Source organism: Spea bombifrons, chromosome 3 (genome assembly GCF_027358695.1).
Source record: "Spea bombifrons isolate aSpeBom1 chromosome 3, aSpeBom1.2.pri, whole genome shotgun sequence".
NCBI lineage: Eukaryota > Metazoa > Chordata > Amphibia > Anura > Pelobatidae > Spea > Spea bombifrons.
Window position 1 is genome coordinate 4,875,394 of NC_071089.1, and position 23,245 is coordinate 4,898,638.

General features: G+C 44.1%; 1 protein-coding gene across 2 annotated transcripts in view; it reads right to left on the reverse strand.

Annotated features, from left to right (window-relative positions):
* Positions 1-405: 405 nt before the first annotated feature.
* The window catches only part of LCLAT1 (lysocardiolipin acyltransferase 1), a 47,652-nt gene continuing 24,812 nt past the window's right edge, over positions 406-23,245 (reverse strand). For both annotated transcript variants that reach the window (XM_053459825.1, XM_053459824.1), the window contains exons 5-6: positions 19,811-19,927; positions 406-1,060 (exon numbers count right to left, since the gene is read on the reverse strand). In XM_053459825.1, the coding sequence (XP_053315800.1) occupies positions 555-1,060; positions 19,811-19,927 (623 nt within the window). In that variant the 3' untranslated portion in view covers positions 406-554. The remainder of the gene's footprint in view (positions 1,061-19,810; positions 19,928-23,245) is intronic.

The window sequence follows — 23,245 nt, forward strand, 5'->3', positions numbered from 1 at the left end:
TATATATATATATATATATATATATATATATATATATATATATAATTATACATATACGTACTTATATAAATAAAGAAGGACCCCGACATACATAGCTCCAGACGTACGTAAAAAAGTTCCAAAACATCTACGCAATTCACGGAACAAACCGGTAACGCAAGGTCCGCTATATCATAACACAGGGTCTCCGAGTTACGCAAAGCTCGGCTTAGGGTACGTAAGCCGGGGATATTTCTATGAGACAGACGCAGGCAATCCATTAAATTCATAAATTGATTCCTGGTAAATAATCACCGAATGTCGCACTTCTAACCGCCCGTTGACTTGTTACCGTATAATACGATCGCACTCACTCATGGTTTATAATTCGATATATAGAATGATCTGCTTGACATGTTTTTTTTTTTGTTTTTTTTCTTTTTTAAAAACAAAAAAAGTGCAAAATATTCCTTTAAAAAAAAAAAAAAAACAGTAATGAAGGTTTTTGGAAAGATGGTTTACATGCAGAAATTGTCACAGTTTACAAAAAGGTAGCTTGCGGATGAAGCCCGGCGTTAGTCTCCCTTCGCAGGCAGGGACTGGCGTTGCTTACTGGTGTAATATCGGTGGCAGGCGAGCTCGATGAGCTCCAACCCGCCGTAGAACTTTTCCTGGAGGGTGAAGACGACGACCGCGGCGAGGAAGTACCACCGCACGCAGCTGTACATGTACATCAGGACACACATCGCGACGGTGAACGATGTCCAGTAAAGGAGAGAGCCAAACTTTATCAGGTGGACCCTGAACTCGGACTTGCAGGGTGGGATTCTGCTCCGCCTCGAGGCGTCGAAGTACCTCTCTCCTTCGTAAAAGGCTCGGAGCCGCTCTTCCTTCTCTTTCCACCGATCCTGGCACCAGACCTGCAGGGCTTCCTTGGAGGCCGGCAGACAGCTGACGGGGTACCTGCGGACGTGGAAGTGGATCTCTTCGGGGAAGTTGCCGTTTAGGATGTGCTTCTCTGTTTGAGGAATATTCTGAGGGTAGGCGACTGTTATATCATGGATGGCATCGAGGTTGTTACCTGAAGAGGAAGCAAAAATGAGACGTAAATAAAAAAGCTTAAAATAAAAACATTCCAAAATAAAATAATTTATGGTTTCAAACAACGGCCCATCTTGATATTTATAGAAACTTTCCAGGTTTGACCAGCAGTCTCCAGGGGACGCCCGGCATCCCTGGGCCCCCGGGTAGGGGAGAAGTGTGTGGCCGCACCCAGTCCCCACCCATGAATAACCATCTGGGGCTAGCCCCGCCCCTGCCAGAGGCGCTAACATTTCAGAACGTCGGGCAAACCAACTGCGCCAAGAAACGTAACGGTTTAGCCTCCTCTGCTTTTGCTGACAGAGAATCTAAAACATAAATCATAAAGTAAACGTTGTCCTCGTCGGCCGAGATTTTAACGATCGGATGATTTCGTCTCTTTAGCCGTCAGAACGCTTATCCCTCCCCAGGCCCCCCCCCTGCGTATTCCGCACAAAAGATAAAGGTTTTTCCGGAACATAAACGAGACGCGCCGCCTGTTCCTATAATCACTTCTCGCAGAATAATCTTGTGAGGGTACAAGCCTCGGCCAGATGGCAAATCATCCGAATCCAGCATCTGATTGTGAAACAGCGACGAGAGACTCGCAGAACAGAAACACAGAACCTGCCGGCAGATCGGCCCCCATCTGGCCCCCGTCTAGTCACCCTTTTCTCCTGCTGTAAAGACTCAAACCGTAATCAGTCGTTGGTCTCGTCTTAGATTCAGGAGCCGTATGTCTATCCCATGCATGTTTAACCCCTTCAGCACCGGGACGTACCTGGTACTTCCTGGTTACTGGTCACCGGTAGACCGGGACGTACCAGGTACGTCTCCTCCAAAAAACGCCCCCACATCACCACGATCGCGGTGATCGTGGAGGCGCTGCTGCTACTGTCTGCCCAGGACTCCTGGGCAGACAGCACAGCCTGTCTAAGCCCGCCCCCATGCCTACGATCACTCCCACGGAGTGATTTTGTAGGCAGAAACAGCGATTGCAGAAAGATCTGCAATCGCGGTTTCAGCTGCCACAGGCAGCTTCAGGGAAGGGGGGGGGCTGTTGAATGGGTCCCCACACAAGTGTGGGGACCTGACCCAACACCCCCCTGCTGCCTGATCGCTCCATGAGAGCGTCAGTGCAGCGTTAACCCCTTCAATGCCGCGATCGCGGCATTGAATGCCGCGATCGCGGCATTGAAGGGGTTAATTCCCGTTTTGTAGGGGGCTCTGCTGCTGGTGGTCTGCCTGGAAACCCAGGCAGACCAGCAACAGCAAAAACGAGCCCCCAGAAGTCCTCTGATCAGTCCTGTAGGACTGATCAGAGAGACTCCTCCCCTACAATCTCCAGTCTGTTGGAGATTGTGTCCCAGCTGCCAGAGGCAGCTTCAGGGACAGGGAGACAGGGTTCTTTGGTCTCCACATGAGTGTGGAGACCAGCTCCCCCACCCTCACCCTTCCTCAGTTAACCCCTACCCTCCTCTTCCTCAATTAACCCCTTCAATGCTGTGATTGTGTATGACCCCCATCGCAGCATTGCAAGGGTTAATATTAGTCCCCACAAGCTTGTGGGGACTAAATACCAGTCAATGCTGTGCTTCAATGGAGCATCAGCATTGAAAGAGTTAAAAAAAAAATGTAAAAAATAATAATACAATTTTTTTAAAAAATAAATTAATTTAAAAAAATTAATAAAATAATAATAATAATAATAAAATAAATAACAGCACTGACCTGAAAGTCCAGGGTGCTTCCAGGTCAAATGCTGGGCTGATCAGATCGCTCCTGGCCAATAGGAGTGATCGGATCATTATGGCAGCCCACGGATGACCCTGCTCTACAAAGAGAGAGGGGTCATCTAGGGTAATTATGAAAAAACAAATTATTAATAAATGAAAAAATCATAATTATTACCTGATCACTTGTCGGTGACATTTTAAGTCGCTGATTATTGATCGGTCTCCCTGATTGATGTCAGCGGCCTAAACCTGTCACTTACAAGTAATCTGATAAAAAATATTTAAAAAAATGTAAATGCACATGTTCCAGTTTTGTCCTCATAGCTTCCTCAAATAATGCATGAACCATGCATGTGAGGCCTTGTTGGAATCATGGGATGTTGGTGAACAAAATGTGGTGCTTTCTTCCACTGTTGCACTTATGGTGTGCAAGAAATTCAGTGCAACGTTGAAATGTATGCCTTAAAAACGCAATAAAATAATTTCCCTGTGAAGTTTGGCAGACATCAGTGAAGAAATGGCTAACTGAAAACTGTCAAAACTACCCTAGTTGAACACCTTGACTTGTCTACTGTTCATAAATGTATACTTTTATGGGGTAATTTACATTGGGGGGCTTCCAAAATCTCCCAAATGGGATATGGGCCCAGGAAACCAATTTCTGAAAATTCCAAATGTGAAAACGAAAATGCGCATGTTCCAGTTTTGCCCTCATAGCTTCCTCAAAAATTGCATGAACCATGCATGTGAGGCCTTGTTGGAACCGGGGGATGTTGGTGAACACAATTTGGTGTTTTGTTCTGCAGTTGCACATATTCTATACAAAATATAATATAAAATCTAAAGCAACATTGCAACATATGCAAAAAAAAATAAAAAAATATAAAAATACCTCAAAATTTGGCAGCAATTGGCGATAAAATCCCTGTTTGAAAAGTGTCAAAATGACCCTAGTTGTACACCTTGATTTATCTACTGTTCATAAATATATAATTTTGGGGGGATAATCAGTATCTGTGACAACTATTGCAGTTATTAGACTACCATGCCAAATTTGAAAAAAATTACATTTCAAAAACGTAATACATGCCTTGCAATATTTTCCCCTATACTGGTCAAAATAGATAAAAATCCTGGCCATGTTGGGTGGTTTCCAAATCAGGACAACTTAATGAATATATTTGGGATAATTTTTTCCCATTGGTTCAATGTGTGTACAATTTGTATGTATACAAAACTGTAAAAAAATGCATTTTTTTCATTTTTTCCCCACTTTTTCCAGTTTATTTCAAATAAAACAATGTACTACCCAGCTTAATATGGTTTCAAATGAAAGCCCTACTTGTGCTGAAAAAAACAATATATGATTTGTGTGGGTGCACCAATTGATAAGAGAGAAATTACAGTTGAAGAAAGACATGGCAAAAACACAAAAACGGCTCCGGTCCTTTAGCGACACCCTAGCTTAAAAATCCCGGTCCTGAAGGGGTTAATACCCTCACTGTATTACCCTCTACCACTTCTGCTGGAAGGCTCTTCCACTTATCCACTTTACTCTGTAAAGTAAAACTTCCTTCCATTCCATCTCAGCCTTTGACCCTCTAGTTTTAGATGATGGTCTCTCGTTCTAACATTTCTCCTCCTTAATAAACTCCCCTCCTGTACTTTATGTATTGAAATGTTTCGATGAACTTTAACCCCTTAAGAACCATGGGTTGTCCTTAAACCCATTGAAAACAATGCATTGTGAGCCAGTACATGTACGAGCTTTTTCATGAAGGGGTTAAAATGTGTGGCTTCAAAACAATTTAATAAAAATATTGCATTATAGCAAAAGCGCCAATATCCTTTAACAAAAAGGGTAGATTGGCTAATTTTATCAACCTCAGTGGAGGAGGAGAAGCCACATAAAGCCCCAGTATACGAAGGACAAAGTGTAGCCTGGGAATTAAATTCAGCCCCCCCCCCCCGCAGGCTACTGAAAGCCCAGGTTACGGCCGGCTAATCCAATGAATAATTCTGAATAAATAGGTATTACCGGGAACGAGTTTGATTATCGCTCTCTGCTACCCGCCGATGAATTTTCACATTTATTTTTTTTTTTTTTTTTTTTATTCTTCTTCTTAAGCATTCCCCCAAAAAATCCCAAAACAAACAAAAAAGTGGTGGTCAAGTTAAATACAGTCTAAATGTAACATAAGCTAACAAACAAATCAACTATTCATCTCAGCTTGACAATGGCAAATGTAAAGAAAAAATAAAAATTTAGAAAAAAAACTGTCAAAATGAATTATTTTTTTTTTCTTTTCTAATGGATTTACAAAATAAAGTTTCTTTAAGAAAATTTTGCCTCATTACAGAGACAGAAAATAATAAAATCCTGAGAAAGTAGCGGGTACTTTAGAAGTTACAAGCTGCTTTCTAATGATGACCGGCACTGCCTGCTTACAAAGATCCGGCTCCCGCTAAGCCCCCCCACGATACGCATTTGCCCTGTCCCGCCCCCCCCGGGCTGAACACATCTCCCTTTACGCGATGAACTCGCCTCTAGTCAGCTCTGGTGCTGTCCCGATGCGCTCCCATTGAAGAAGGAGGAGGGCATCTTCAGCAGGAGAGCTGCAGCTTCCAACTCAGGTAAGCACTTTTGATTTGTGTTGGCGTTACTTACAGGGTACTTAACGATGGCTTTTTTTCTTTAATGAGTCTCAGAGGGACATCAACCCATCGAAGAACATTATAGAGAAGCACAAGTCAATAAACATAAGTGCTGACATAGTTCTGCTCAAAAGCAAGTCCGCCTTTAGGCACCGTAAATCTGAAAATAGGTCTATGGCAGCTGATCTATTTTTCCAACATGCATGGGATAGACATACGGAACTGAATCTAAGACGAGACCAACGACTGATTAAAAACTCTTTACATCGACTAGACGGGGGCCAAATGGGGGCCGATCTGTCATCGGTTTCTATGTCTTCAGGGTGTAATATAATAGATATTTTAGGAAAGTTACAAAGCTCCTTTGGCCGGCCCCTGAACCGGGTAACGCCGGCGTGTGAGGATTACGGAGATCCGTGGCCAGTCTTGCCAAAAAGTAACACAAGAGAGCCCATTCTTCATCGATACGAACCCCTTTCCCGTCAATCCCCCCCTCTTCACTTCCAGCTCTATTTAAAGCTCGCAGAGTCTCCGTCCGGCCCGCCGCTCCTCCGTTCCATTAACGTCGCCGGTCAGAAGACTTAACAAAGCCCAATTTCTTTTCAGATCCGCTGAGCTGTCGCTTTGAAGATTCGCCCGTAATTTTCTCCGGCGCGGCGAGGCCGAGAGGTCCCCGGCTTCAGCAATTTGCCGTGAAAGCTCAGCTTTTTATTATTGCTGTTTAACAAAAATGCCATTAGCCGCCGTCTCCCCCTCCCCCACGCGCGGGGGGGACACATCTGTAAAGCCCGCTCAGAAACCCGCTCACGTAGGCAGGAGATGACTTACGTCGAGATGAACACCTTGATTAATGGCTGCCTGATGGCGGGTTTAAGTTGACAAGGGGGAAGAATTTGATGGCGCGCGTTGCGTGCCTGATTTTAGGGCGTCTCGCTTTCAATCTTAGGTGCTCGCTCCCCGTAACAATGGAGATCTCCTATATTATAAAGGGTAAGCCTATGGGCAGAGACGGATCTTGACACAGCGCAGCGCCCCAGCAGGCTCTTACCTCATCGGCCGCAGTATGATGTCATATCCTGAATCGGAGGAAGGTCACTATGGAGGCTGCGCTGGCCAGGAGTGCTCCATAGTGTTTTTGGACTGGTTACAAGGGAGATCTCTTCCCTGACCAGCCCTAGGAGAAGTTGCACGCCAGGGAGCGTCTGCATGCGCCATAGGGGCCGACGGCCCCCGAAGCTGCTGCCCTTGGAGAGAATACGCCACTGCCTATAAGACAAAGCGACCCACAGGACCAGTTAAGGTCCAACCTAAGTAGTGACATATACAGGACTTAAGAGGCTGCAATGGTGCGATCAACATTTGGAGACAAGTCTTGGAACAGCCTCCCAGCAGAAGTGGTAGAGGGTAATACAGTGAGGGTATTAAACATGCATGGGATAGACATACGGTTCCTGAATCTAAGACGAGACCAACGACTGATTAAGGCGACTAGATGGGCCTGAATGAGGCCGATATGCCAGAAAACTCTACGTTTCTATGTATGACATCATGAGCAGGTGGACTCATTTAGGGTTTTGTCCCCCTTTAACAAGAGGCTAAGGGCCTAAAAGAAAAAAAAGCCCCAGAAAAACCAACATTTCAGTTTCTTTAAGTACAAAGAACAATAGGAGAAGCGGTCAGGAAGTTCCCATGGCGATCGTGGAATGACGTTGAGCTGGGATTTGCTACATTTAATACCGAGCAATGGAATGAAATCTCTCTATTAGCCTTTAATTAATCTCTCGTCACATGATAGACTGGTTTATGCTCTAGCCGTTTCAAGCCTGTCAAGTCTGGGATGAGGATGATGGGAGTTGTAGTTCAGCAACAGAAATATAGCAATCCCCCCTGCTTTTAAGAATTAAAATTTTATCCAGCCACAAGAATTCTGATACATCGTCAAATACGAGTGACTTTATGAGCGAGTTGGTTAACTTGCTGATACACACTACTGCTCAAAAGTTTGGTGTCACTCAGCTTTTTTTTATTGGGGGGGGGGATTTATCGTAACATAATCGCAAAAGGGTTTCTAACGATCAATTAGCCTTTTAACTTTGGATAAGCAAACACAACGTGCCATTGGAACACAGGAGTGATGGGAGTGATAAAGGGCCATTGGAACACAGGAGTGATGGGAGTGATAAAGGGCCATTGGAACACAGGAGTGATGGGAGTGATAAAGAGCCATTGGAACACAGGAGTGATGGGAGTGATAAAGGGCCATTGGAACACAGGAGTGATGGGAGTGATAAAGGGCCATTGGAACACAGGAGTGATGGGAGTGATAAAGGGCCATTGGAACACAGGAGTGATGGGAGTGATAAAGAGCCATTGGAACACAGGAGTGATGGGAGTGATAAAGGGTCTCCGTACGCCTATGAAGAGATTCCATTAAAAATCAGCCGTTTCAAGCTACAATAGTCATTTACAACATTAACCCCGTCTGCGCTGGATTTCTCATCCATTTCAAGGAAATCTGCTTTTCGTTGAAGAAAAAAGAAAAAAAAAAATGTACGTGAACCGCAGCGCGTAATATTTAAAAAGCGCAGATGCATCATATCGCGCTGCTACGGAAGGACACAACAAATACATCCGTAACACCAATATCTTAGAAGCATCTTCATGGTGTGATTTTTTTTTTTATTTTTTTTTTTTTAAACACAGTAGATTTTTCTTTCCACTACAGATAACCCCAAGTCTATTTTTGGTTTAATTTTATAACAAACCCATGTCCGTTTTTGCTTGAAGGATAATTTAGGTTCATTTCCTACCAGCCGCACTTTAATACGCACGAAAGCTCAGGAGGCTCCTTTCGGCCGTATATATCGCTTCACTAGCCGGTACGTCAAAGTACCCCCCCCCCCGGTTAGATTCCCCTCTTAATTTTTCCCGGCGATATTGTTTGCCAAGGAGCTGAATGGGTTAAAACGCAGTCCCCACCGAGTCTCTCATGGAATTTAAAGGCGTCTCTGGATGTTTACTCGCTGGGCATGCGCTGGATTCTCGCGTCGTGTATTTATTGGTCATTATTATTCTAGCGCCAACCCAGGAATGGGAATCTTTTATGCTTTTTAGGTTGCGTGCCTCACTTTTTTCGTCGCCGCTGTTATTTCAGGGACCGGGGGCTATAAATAGGTCTATATAAAAAACACATCCATTTCTATTTCCAGGCTGAATGAGATGTACATGCGCGGCTCGCTGCCCGGCTGTCACATCCAACATGCGCGGCGTCTCCATTTGAAACAATCGAGTTACTAGCCCAGGCATGTTTGCGCACAGCAGTCTCCTCATTAACATTCAATCGTGGCCAGAGAGCGAGCGCGGCTTAAGCTCGCCCAGGGTATAAACCGTATTTCCATTTCATTAAGGCCGCCTGGAATCAGCGCCGAACGAGCGGCTCTGACGTCGGCCGTCTCCCCACCTCGTTAAATGGTCATTTTATGGCTTTTAATTCCCTTCTGAAAGCCGCCTGCTACGGGAAGCTGCGCATGCGGAAGGTTCCGGAGAGAAGGTCACATGTTGGGGCTTCACCAAACCTTTTATGTCACTTTGTGATGTAATGATACTTTATTCTACTTATGTAATGGAGTAGGGTATTTACCATACTTACTAACCCTACCACTTTTCATGCAGCAGTGCTGATATTTGAGACCATGGCCTAGGTAGAGAGATCTAAGACGTATTATATTCATTATCGGGGCTTTTAGGGCTGTAGAACCCTGCAATATCCTCATACCCAGCAAACATTCTGACCTCCGAGGAAAGAGGGGGCATCAGGCGAGGAAAGAGGGGGAATCAGGCGAGGAAAGAGGGGGCATCAGGTGAGGAAAGAGGGGGAATCAGGCGAGGAAAGAGGGGGCATCAGGCGAGGAAAGAGGGGGCATCAGGCGAGGGACTGGCCAAATTGGGCCGTTCGGACCTAATGGCTCTTCTAGCATGACACGCTAATTGGAAATTACTTTTCATAATGAACAGTGAGAGATGTATGTTAAATGTGCCATGTTACAGTTTCGTGAATAAATCCCTTTTACTGACCATCTTGGAAACAGAATTCATTAAGATTTCAATGCAAAATTTCCACCCCCCGATTTGTTGGCTTCTGTGGGATTCAGTCTCACCCCCCCCCCCCCATTAGTTATTAGAATAGTTTTCGCTCGGCGATACATGTACGACGCTATAAACCATCTATTATCGCAGAACCCCATAGATTAACGGTTTCGGAGTTACCAGGATTACATACGGGACAAATACACAGCACCGTTCAAAAGTTTGGGGTCACATACATTTCCTTGTTTTTGAAAGAAAAACACATTTTGTCCATTAAAATAGCATTAAATGGATCAGAAATCCAGCACAGATGGGGTTAATGCTGTAAATGCCTATTGTAGCTGGAAACGGCTGATTTTTAATGGAATCTCTCCATAGGCGTACAGAGGCTCTTTATCACTCCCATCACTCCTGTGTTCCAATGGCCCTTTATCACTCCCATCACTCCTGTGTTCCAATGGCCCTTTATCACTCCCATCACTCCTGTGTTCCAATGACCCTTTATCACTCCCATCACTCCTGTGTTCCAATGGCCCTTTATCACTCCCATCACTCCTGTGTTCCAACGGCCCTTTATCACTCCCATCACTCCTGCGTTCCAATGGCCCTTTATCACTCCCATCACTCCTGCGTTCCAATGGCCCTTTATCACTCCCATCACTCCTGGGTTCCAATGGCCCTTTATCACTCCCATCACTCCTGGGTTCCAATGGCCCTTTATCACTCCCATCACTCCTGTGTTCCAATGGCCCTTTATCACTCCCATCACTCCTGGGTTCCAATGGCCCTTTATCACTCCCATCACTCCTGTGTTCCAATGGCCCTTTATCACTCCCATCACTCCTGGGTTCCAATGGCCCTTTATCACTCCCATCACTCCTGGGTTCCAATGGCCCTTTATCACTCCCATCACTCCTGTGTTCCAATGGCACGTTGTGTTCGCTGATCCAAGTTTACGTTTAAACGGCTAACTGATGGTTAGAACCCCTTTTTGTAATTATGTTACAGCCAGAAATGTCCTTTTCAATGAAAACAGCTGAGTGACCCCAAACTTTTGAATGGCTGTGTACCAGGAAGAAACGTAAGCACGGCTGATATATGAAGAGCCGCGTTCTTTACCACTAATGAGCTCGTTGAGACGCACAGCTCGGGGATATTAAATAGCAGGAAATTGATTTATTTTTCAACATCACCTAATCTCACAAACTCACCACGGGGGTCACAGAAACCGACAAGTTCCTACCCGGGCACCAGCGGGCTCTATTCACTAAATGGTACGTTCCATCTCCTTGACTTCACTATACATTATGAAGCTGCAACCCCAGCGAGCGTCTGCTGCAGGAAGCACTTGGCTGGCCCTGTATAATGTATAGCTAAATCAGTGAGGTTTCTTCAGTCTCCTTACACATTGAATTATACATTATCCAGGGCCAGCTCAGCCCTTCTTGCTGGAGAACCCTGCCAGCCATAAGGAATAGCGAAGGAGGTAAATCCACAACTCTGCTATTAGTGAATAGATAAACATGCGCAATGTGGTTTTGTTCGTTCTGCTGGATGAACCGCCTGGGAAAATGTATTTTCCAACGCTGCAATGAGCTGGGCTAATACGGGACGACTCAGGGGAATAGTTACGGTTTATTGGCCTCCAGCACGGAACCTCAGCGTTTGCTTTTTTTTTAAAAAAAATGATTGTAGAATAAGCAAAAAAAAAATAAAATAAAAAATCTTTATGATGACGCGCGATGTCATTCCTGGTGGCCGAGAAGCCAGAGTGTATTTCATGAGTGGTTAGTAAGCAGCTTACTGCGCTAAAGAGTCCTGGGCTGAGCTATTATTAAATGTTACCAAGAAAGAAAGAAAAATAATGAAAGAAGCATTAGCAAAAACTCTCTGCGCCCACAATAAAAAGAAACCCGCCACGGGAGCTCGTCCAAGGTCGGCCCCCGGAGTCTCCAGCCGAGGTGATGGGAAAATGTTACTTTATACAGAATGTTATTTTCTAAAGTGAGAAAGGAGTTTCTTTAAAGGGTCGGCCTAATCCCCCAAATTATTATTATTATTATTTTTTTAATGCATTCTTTAAATTGTTAGAAAAGATCTCTACACTGGCTCCGCCCCCTGACCACCTCTATTGAAAAAAAGCATACTTAAGTACACCCGCTGCAAATGCTCCGGATACTAAAAACGTATATCGACACGCATTTCGCTGTACCTTTGTTTTCATTTTTTTGGGGGGGACGAAATGACAAATCATGAAAAACCATTCTGCCTTTACACACACTAATTATATATATATTAAAAAAAAATAAAAAAAAAAAAAATAAATATATATATTTAAAAAATGACACCAAGCGTATGCAACACAAGAACAATTTATTTATTTATTTTAAATCCTGATGAAGATATTTTTGGGCGAAACACTTCTATAATGTCTCATTTTTTTTGTATGGAACTAAAAGGAAATTTTTTCATTTTTTTTTCATGTGCGGGATACTTGGTGCAGATCTCTACTTTTGTATCGGCTTTCTACAAAGAATAACGGGGACGTGGCTTACAGGAAGACCGGGCCGCTGTATAAAGGATCGACATAACGGATCGCTCTAAGGCACCTACGTGGCTTTGATGTACCTGTTCGCGCTATTGACCGATTTACTTCGGGACATCGAAGTTAGAACGTTAATAGAGGTCATCCTGTTCCGAAGGAAGCCACCGACATCCTCACGACGAGAATTAATTAAAATACCAATAAAAAGCCATCAAGAAAACCGATTAAGAACGGAAGATCACAGCGGGCAATAAAAAGACAGCCAAACACTGAACGAAGTCATTAGAAATACTTGGATTTTGGGCTTTTAATGTATGAAACATTCACTTTCCAATTTTAAATGCCGCTTCTTGCGTATTTTTTTTCTCTCTCTCTCTCTCTAAGAAGTTCTGTGTTTCGAGGGTCCGGTTTCAGCAACGGAATTTGTTCCCCGGCCAAGGCTGTATTTGGCCGCCCTCCATCAGACTTGGACGAAGAAGGCCTTTTCAGAGCGGAGCTCGGCCGCATCACGCCCGGGAATTCTACGGGACGGGACTCTGGAATTTCGCACAGCAATGCGCGCTTTTAATCCGCTCTTGATTATTCCGCCGACCTAACGCGATTAGTCGATTTTTTTTTTTCATCCGCTGCCAATTCATTTAAAAATGGATTGTTTGGAAAGTTCGTTAAGAATGTTCTGCAGCTTGTTTGTTCCGGCTGAAGGTATAATGCGCCCCGTGACCTCAGAGCGGCTCTTTCTAGTCGGAATGTAGAGTTTTGGCTTTAAATATCGAATAACGAAAGTTAATACGGTGTGAGATTTGTAATCATTCAGGGACGTAACCAAGAATTACATTTTTTTTATGATTTATATTTAAAATCGTGGTAACCTCGGTCCGGAGCGTCACTCGTTGCGGCAGAAAACTTTGCCGATTGCTGTTAATTGGTTCAGCAGATTTTTTAAGCGTGATTGAAGGGGAAGGAAGAAGAGAAGTTTAGGACCGGAAACCGATTACACAGTGAAGTCCTGTCTACTCCGAGACACAGATCTCAGCATCTACTACCTTAACCTTCAAACTAAACCGCTCCAAAATTATTATACTGATTGACAAGCAAAAAACACACAAGTCTCGGGAAGCGTTAGTGAATTAAAAGAAGCGACAGATCGACATTTAAATGGCCACTAATAACCCTTTCTTTCCAGGCATTTATGACAAACAGAGACCTGGAGGCGTGGCTAGAGAAGAGACGAGGGAGGAGATTGGTGCTCTCATCCACCTCCTGGCCTATCAAAACAGAGCGCTTGGAACATTCCTACAGATCCTCCGATCTCCTGAACCCTAAACCACAATTACCAATGCCAACAAACATGGGACAGCCCAGCACGTGCCTGAATATCTGCCCAGGATAGTTGGGAGGTATGGGCATTGAACCCCCCCATCGGCACTTTAACCAAAAATAAGCCAACGGGCCGTAAACTGCGTTTAGCAAGCGCCCGCCTTCCGAGACCCAAATATTTTACCTACTTCCCGTAAATAAAGCCATCGCGAGTTCTTCTCTCGGTGGAGTCGCGGCCCTGCTTATACCCCGTGTATCAGAGAGTCTCTGGAACCTTATTCCGTAACGAAGGGGTCCTTTGCTCGCATTAACTATTCATGCTCCGTCCGTGATGTATTTTTAATAGATTTCCATGTTGCTGCCCACTGCTGGCTAATTAGCTTTCTGAACACTTAACCCGAAATGCAAGAAGATCTTATTTAAAGACAAGTTTCCATTCGACGGCAAAACAAACTCTGCATGCGCAGCTCGGTCCTTTAATTATTCACCCGATTAATTTTTACCTTTAAGACGTCAGAATCGGTGGACTAACGCAGAATACGACGAGAATATTTCACACTGAGCCCCTGACGCCCTCCCCAAAGTATTTAATAAAACACCAATGTAAGCGAAATGTACTTAGACTACAAAACTAAGAAGGGTGTTGGGAGAGGTGAATAAATATGTACGGGGCCCGATATAAAGAGCTCTCCGGCGACCCGACCATTAACAGAAACGTGCAAAGAGCGGAGATTTCACTCAAAACAAAGGAAGGGATTCTTTACAGTGAGGGCAGTAAAGGTACAGAATCCACCGCCGAGAGAGGAGGTTCTATCAGATACACCGGATGCCTCCAAAAGGGGTAAAAGCAGAACATACAGGGGTATAAATGACTGAATATTAATATTTTAGAGCTTCTCGATCCGAGGAGAAATCTGATCGCCTTTTGGAGCCAAGAAGGAATTTTCCCCTCTAATTGGCTCCAAAATAACGTAATAGTTTTTGGGGTTTTTTTTGCCTTCTTTTGGATCAGTAGATGGGTTGAACTCGATGGACTTTGGTCTTTTCTCAACGTTTCTATGACTTGACTTTCTGTTTAACGCGAACACTCGCCTACCGATGACCCCCTGGAACTCTTCAGTCTCCTCCTGGAGCTCTGGAGATCGCCGTGATGACCTCGCACACAAGGAAACGCGCAACATTGTCGCATAAGCATGGAGGCTGATGAAGCTTCTTTCTTTACGGGAGTTCCAGATCAGAGAATGTCGCTGACCTCGGGAGAAACGGCAGCCGGTGGCAGAGGGAACGAGGAAAAATATGGCCATAGAGTGACCATAGAGTGACGGGATCCCCAATACTTATGCCCTAGTCGGGGGCTTTTAAAGAGTATTTGCTGGGCATTTACATGTTGGGTCTTCTCAGCAGCGCCCCGGAATCTGAGTGTGCAAATTATATTTTAGGGTGTATTTTTTTTTTTTATCAAGACCATCGGCCTTGCTTAGGAACGAGACACTTTGATTACCCCCCCCAATGATTAAGCTTCCTCGCCATCTAAAAACGATCTCTACGAAAGCCCCAAACAACCCAACGAATCAGGAAAAGGCATCTTCAGAGGCCCATCCCCCCCCATAAGCGCGTCCCCACCGTGACCCAAACAGTATAAGAATTATCCGGGGATCATCAGTTTATTTTAATTGACATTTTTAACAGAAAAGCTTCATAAAATCTGTTTTTTTTTTTTTATTTATTTATTTTTTTTTTTTAAATCGGACCCCGGCGATTCCTTGACGGTCACCAAAACCCAACATCAAAAGAAACGAGTCGGCGCGCGAAAGATCACCAGACCGAAGCCGGTGCGGATAGGGGGCAGCGCTCGCTTCTATAATTAGTAACTCCGCTCCTGGAGAGCGCCGCGGGTAGCCGGTATGATTGGTGACGGCTGTCAAACCGACCAGCTGCTGCCTCGCCGAGAGTAAATAAGAATAAATCCCTTCAAATCGGCGCGTGAAAGCGATGCACACTGAACGGAGGCGGAGATATATATTTTTTAATGGTGCATGCGCGGCCGGGGGACACGGGCTGGGAGACTAGCGAGACTGAGGCGCGAGCTTCTCCCATTATCTGATGGAAACATCCTTTATACCGGAGGAATATCTCCTGAAAACATTATAGGAGAATAAGAACAAGAATGTATTATACTGGAAACTAGAGCCCTAAACTATCTATATATAAGACTTTGCCCAAGTGATTTGTTAATGGGGAGGAATAATCAACCACATTGGTAGAACAGGACCTCATGGAGGACCCCTTCTTCTTTATTAGGAAGCAGGCGCATGGACGAAAAGGACATCTGTGACAGATCACCCAGGGTACCAGGAACTAGTGAACTGCCCCTTAATTAACCAGCTGGTGATAGAAACATATGCCGGCAGATCGGCCCCATTCGGCCCCCGTCTAGTCGCCCGTTTCTCCTGCTGTAACGACTCAAACCTTAATCAGTCGTTGGTCTCTTAGATTCAGGAGCCGTACGTCTATCCCATGCATGTTTAATACCCTCACTGTATTACCCTCTACCACTTCTGCTGGGAGGCTGTTCCACTCATCTACCACCCTCTCAGATTCAGGAGACATATGTCTACCCCATGCATGTTTAATATCCTCACTGTATTGGCCTCCAATACTTAAATTTGGTATTTTCATCGTTTTCACCTGGATTAACCCTTAAACGGCTCCATACGTGGTTACCTTCACCTGTGAAACGCGCCAACTAAAGGATAGAAGGACCGGCATTCGGCGACGCTGGGAAGACTGTGGGCGCCTCAAATATCTCAAGCATTTACCGCGATCCCCGATGCATTTATGTTGGGAGCAAACAAGAAAGAAAAGGTTTTCTCTGCGAGCTGAAAACGTGTGGGGCCCGTAGAGTAAAAGCGCTGCATTTTTTCCACTAAATCAGGTTTTTGATTACACCGATTACAGAGCGTTCGTCATTACGGACAAGGCAGAAATCGCAGACGCACAGAGCGATTTGCATGATTGCAAATAAAAACAAGGCTGGAAACAATAATCATCCTTCATCTGGAGATACAGACCAGAATTTCAAACGGAATAAAAGAACAAAACAGAATATATATAAAAAAAAATTAAAAAATTCCGCGGTGACGGCGGAAACTTTTGGCTCAATGAAATTAATTTCTTGATTTTAAATTTGAGCCACCCCGGGCGACCAAAAAGAAAAAGGGGGCAATCGCGATTTACGATGAGGTGCGCGGCCCAGCGGAGATTATTAGTATTTATTGTTTTTAATAGAAGTTTGTGTCAGCAATTCTGTAATATTTTATGCTAATTGGGCAAACGGCCGAATGGGGCTTCCATAATGCCCCAATAACATGAAATTCAAGAGAATGTACGCATTTAGAAATGCAAGAAGTGGGGTAACTTGGCCTTCCCCAGCATTTCCTTAACCCCTAAACATCCATTGACGGGTCAGACACGTCACGAAAAAGCGGTCACTTAACGACCTATGACGTGCCTGACACGTCATTTCATTAAACGAATTGTTTGGATGCCAGATGCTTTCTAGGCTTTTCTTATTGTGCAAGATATATATGTATATACTGGTATTTTTTTTTTTTTAAGGCTGTACAAATTGTTGACATTTAACTCCTTCATGACAAAGCCCGTACATGTACATTTTTTATGAGTTTAAGGACAACTCATTGTCCTTAAGGAGAACGATCTACCTCATCACCCCGTCTCATCAGCTACCCCGTTAGCTCCAGGATTGGCTGCTAAAGGTGTCGTAAACTACAAGGCTCTAACTCCTAATACTAATCTAAATTCTGCTCCGCGATGTCTGAAACCTGAAACCGATTCAAACGGCCTTTGAGAACCGAGTAAAATTTACCCCACTAGGGGGCACTGTGGGCTTAAGTGAAAATTTTAAAAAAACAATTAGAATGCGAGAGTTTCTTACGAAACCCTCAAACACGACAAGCAAGTTCATTCGGGATCTTTATGTTCCTGGGAAGACCGACATTCTCATAAAGCGATGCAGGACCTAAAAAGGTCTAATGCTTTGGAGAAGATAGAAAAAGGTTCTTAATCTCCAGGCTCTCGTCTTGTCCACAACAGCAGGCAGAAAGCACCAGATCCATAGAGGCCGGCATCTACCGCACGAGACAGGGCCCAAAGCGCAGACCATGAAGAGAGGCTTCCGAGACAGTCTTACACACAGCGGCCGGGTGTAAGACGCACAGGTAACGGCCAATCAACCCAACATCGTGGTGGTAGACGAGGACCAGAGGACAGCGGTGGTGATAGACGTAGCGGTGACAGCAACATCAGGAAGAAAGAGTACGAGAAGCTGGAGGAGAAGCACCAGAAGAACTAGAGAAGATGTGGAGAGCGAAGGCAAAAGTGGTCCCAGTGGTCATGGGAGCTTTGGGGGCTGTGACTACTAAACTGGGAGAGCGGCTCCAACCGATTCCAGGAACGACATCAGAGCACTCTGCGCACAACACTCAAACTCCCAGGCCTGTGGTAGAGGAGGCGAGGTTGGGGAAGACTCATACCACCCACAGGGGTGAGAAGGGAATTTTTAAATATATATATAATGCCTGAACATAACACCGCGGGGCAGTCATACCCAGCGAACATTCTGAAGAAGAAGAAAAAAAAAGGGACATGGGAGGGGAAGCGGGGTATCAGAGGTTTGGATTCTAAAGACACTTGGCAGGTATGATGTCACAAAATACCGTGATGGTTTTGTTTCACGACCGGATACAATAACACAATTGTTATCACAAACATGAGCATGTGACTTAGATGGAAAATCATCTGTGATCATTAAACGTCCAACTGTGAGGAGGTCCGCACTGAATCCCCACCGTGCCACGCGAGAAGAGGACGAAGAACCGCCGCCTCGCCGCATATACGTTCACAGTTCTGCCCGCGCAGGCACGAGGAACGTACAGCACCATGCTTACTGGAGTCTCGGGACTCTTACACTCATTAACACAGAGCATATCGTTTATTGTGAAATGTTAGAACGAGAGACCAGAACCTTAACACTAGAGGGTCGGAGGCCGAGATGGAATGGAAGGCAGTTTTACGTTACTGAGTGGGTGGTAGATAAGTGGAACAGGCTCCCAGCAGAAGTGGTAGAGGCTGATACAGTGAGGGGATTACATTCAGTGCAGAACGTGGGGTAATTCATTTATACCGGTCTGTGTAATGGGACCAGTCACGGCTCATTTCACAGACTTAGAAAGCAGAGCCGATTCCCCGGACTATATCTCCAGTCCTATTTTTAGAGGAAAGTCGTGTTCTTGTGCTGGTTTTTCTCCCCGAGGAACGCAGCCTGCCAAGAACTAAAATTAATTCACACGAAAGCCACCGGGGATCAGTGCTGCTGCCGACGCAAAGGATGTGCTGAATAATATACACGTGGTATAGCGTGTCGGCGGCCCCGTACAATACACAGCTTTCTAATACGGGGAGGAAAAACTGGGTGAAGCTTTCGACGTTGGGGGTTAAAATTACGAGACAGGCAGGAAACATGTGCATGTCTCACACATATAGGCACCAACAGAATAACCAGCCTGCATAAGCACATTGGTTACATACAGCACTGGACTGGGGAGGACTAGGGGGCCACACGGTACGTTCTTATTCTCACCTGGCGCATGGACACCCACATCAAGGACCAGATGAGCTCCTGGAGTGGCAGTATGGGTAAGTATGTGGCCCTGTTGGCCAGCGGCCCAACCGGCCCCTGTCAGTTTTGCAGGAGGCCATCCCGGGACTGGTTGTGGATACGGCACCCACCATGTCCGATGCGCTGGTTAATATTGTTGGGTATTTTTGACATAAAATTCTTATTTAAAGAATAAACCACATTTTTTATGGCGTATTTCATTTCAAAACAAAACAAAAAAACAGGACTTTTTCTAAATGATGCGCATTTTTCTACCGTTTCATTTTAATCCCCTGTTTTCGTGTATATAACATAATTATCATTCCATTATTATTACTCTTTTTGATACAAATGCCATGAAAAATATGTATTACTGACCATTAAGAGTTTAATGACACGCCAGATGCCCCCTAGGCACAAAACTACCCCCCCCCCCAGCCTTTGAAGATTTGTTTTTAACCCAAGCTATTCCCCGACTGGCTGCTCATCTATTAAGTAATATGTAATGACGATTTAAGGATAGCCATAAAACCACACACACTATATACAATTTATATATATATATATATATATATATATATATATATATATATATATATATATATATATATATATATATATATATATATATATATATATATATATACACATATACATACATACATACACACACACTTATATATATATATATTTGCAGAAACTGTCTTTTTGTATTACTGTTAGAAAACCGCTTACCTTCCCTCAGGCGATCGACGATAAACGTAAAACCCGTGGTCCTTGGGTGCAGGACGTATTCGTATTTCTGCAAGTCGTTCTTTACAGCAAAATCGTCGCTACGGGCCTTGGTATTCTCTAAAACACAGACACAAAAAAAACATTTAATACATACAATTTCAGGATTTATGTGGCAACAAAATATTTGTTTGGGTTTTTGTTGTTACCCCGAGAAAAAAAAATAAAAATAAATAAATGTACTGACAAAATAATACATTTTTGGTGTCATAAAAAGGATTAAAAATCAGAAATTAAAATTTGCTACAAACACTAGTTATAGGGCCGATAACACAACGGTCTCAGCTCGGTCTTTCCATGAACACGCAGATTCTTGGAAGTACTTTGTGCTTCGCACACCTGCCCGTAAACGAGTAAATAATCTTAATCCCCGGTTTAAGCAAATTAAAATATTAATTAGCAGTTTAGCATCTTGCATTAAAATTAAAATCAGAGACATCATTGTTTTAATATCAATTTGATTATATTTATTCAAATTACTTCATGCAACAAACCAAGGTTTTTTTTTGTTTTTTGTTTTTAATTAAAACTGTCCACAAAATGAAGACGAGCCAATCAGAAAACAGGTTTTTGTTTGGGGGAGGGGCTTGCGACGGCTACATTTATTATCTGCTTTCTTGAACACGTAGCTGAATTTGTAGCAGTGAGAGTCGCGTTCTGTAACATTATAAGTCATGATATTTTATATGTTATGATCCTTTTTAAGGGAACGTTTGTTTTGTGATCAGAAATTCTGCCGCAGAATAAAAATCCCAATTTGGTTGGGATCTAGGAACCTCCCAAATGTAGGAGCCGCTAATAATTCATACACACAGACTCATTCTGTAACAGTCACGTTCACACACACAGACTCATTCTGTAACAGTCACGTTCACACACACGCGCTTACACAACTACACAGCATTTGTTTTCCTTTTTAACTCTACCTCTGCTGGCTCTACTCCCTCACAGGGCCACCTCTCTGCCCTCAGACTCCGCGTGCTGGGACAGAGGGAGCGCGATGTGGCTGGCCCAGGGGAACATGGTGATGAGCGGTGTTAGGGTTGGAATTGCTCGAGCCCTGCCTCAAATAATTAGGCATTTGTCAGGTGCTTGTGATCCACGTAATGCCAGATAACAAGTACACGATTCCATTTACTGACTCAGTATGACAAAAAAAACCAACACGCAGCCGCTGGCTGGATATATGAGCCGGTGGTAGATAAATAGAATAGCCTCCCAGCAGACGTGGTAGAGATTAATGTTTGGGTTTTTACAGCAGACTAGATGGGGTCGAATGGGTTAGATCTGCCATAAAATTCCAAGCTTCTAATGAGATTAATGTTTTTAGGACTATCGATACCTTTCCTGACAAATAGGCTTGAACATCGTATAGTTACAATATTGTACTTTACTTATTGTATGACCACTCATGTTAAAGCAAATACCATTTTGCAGAAGAAAAGTTAATTTCATTATAAATGAAGCAATATGGATTTAGCTCGGCACAGAAAGTACAAATGGCTTATTTATTATTCACGCGGCCCGGAGTCAACGGAAAACGCTCCTTATCTCGCAAACGCTCGTTGTTTGGGGTTACGTTGCGAAGATAACAGATAAGCTTCCAGCGCACGGAGTTAAATGTACTGTTCTAGGGAATCATAAAAGGGGAAATGGGGCGTGGAGGGGAAGCGGGCGAGTAATTGGGATGCAAAGATTATTAACCATCAGGAGAAGTAACGCCAAGTTAAAAAATAATAAAATAATAATTTTCAGCTGCTATCAGATTTAACTCTTAATCACCCGTTCTAAGCGTGGACAGGAAGCAAAGGCGACGACGCAAAGTTCTAAATGTGTAACAGAAAGGTCTCCATGGTTACTGCTCCACAAGTACCATCACCACCAACAGATGACAGTCATAAGTGGTCTTGGTGAAGTCCCAGCCGCAGCAGCCATATGCCCATCATGTTCACTGTATTAGCCCCTACCACTTCTGCTGGGAGGCCCTGTCGGTAAGTAAAACTTCCTTACATTACATCTAAAGTCTTTGACCCTCTAGAAACAGATAAGCAGTCGGGTTTACAGACACAACTTTCTTCCCAGGTCAGATAATTGTTACGCCACCTGAAACTCCTCCACGTAGATCGATAAAGGGATTTACAGAGCGAGTATCTCTCCAGCTTCCTACAGAAACTGTGTCACCGCGGGGCCTCAGCCACAGATACTCACAGAGCCGCGAGCTCGATTTATCTGGCGGTCCGGTCGTGTCGACCAGTTTTTTTTTTTGCCGGGTTTATGGTTATTCTGCGGGGTTTGATAGAACGCAGGACGAGGATCGCAGAGGAGGAATTCCTGGCTGCAAACGTCACTCGGCAGATATTACGAGTATTAACACGACGCAGGTTCTAGAACAAAATCGCAGCTGGGAATGTTCTACTTACAACAAAGTGTGCCGGCTCTATCCATACAGCGAGGGAGTATATAAATATATAAAAAACTGGTTTATAATAATAATAATTAAAAAAAAAAACACCACTCATTTTTGAAGCAACCAAAACCAGGAGAACCTTTCACAATGGGGGTCTCGACCCCCTGGAACTTTTGCTGGAGCTGTTTTTTTATTGAAAATATCCCCATATAGATGAGACAACGTATGTCCCGCCATTAACGGGGCCGTCGCGAGGGCAAGACAGAAAAATGTTAACCTTCACCTACGAACGTATACCTTATTGGCTTTAATAAGCTGGCAGATTGGCCCCATTCGGTCCCCATCTAGTCTGTCGGTGGTCTCATCTTAGATCCAGGAGCTGTATGCCTACCCCATGTAGGTTTATATTCCCTCACTGGAATAGCCTCCACCGCTTCTGCTGGGAGGCAGTTCCACTTATCTACCAACTTGTCTATAAGTGGGCCCCTGTTTCTGCCTCTTGCGCTTGCACAGCTTCTTGCTACATCTCTCTAAAGAGAGGGAGAGAGGAGAAACGGAACTTGGCACATTTCCAGTTGCTTAACAAATCCATGTGTTGGTTTCCAGCAGTTGCTGTGATGTCATCAATACAACCATTCTGTAACTTCCTCTTTATAAATAAAAAAAAAAAAATCCCATTGTTCTATTGGACTTTGTAGAACATCAAAGATTACTTTGTGTTCCAATTTTTTATTCAAGCAAAACATAATTTGATCATTTGGCTCCGTTCTCTCCTCGGCTGTGAATGTGACGGGAAGGAGCCGCGTGATTGGAATTCAGGTGTCCTGTAAATGCGTTTCCATTTAATAAATCAATGCTTCCTGCGCTGGTAGCAGCCGCACAAACAGAATCCACCAAATGAATCTAATTAATCGCTCCCAACACGTGAAAATACAGCATGCGTTATGCATTAAGCCTCGGTACATTTATTG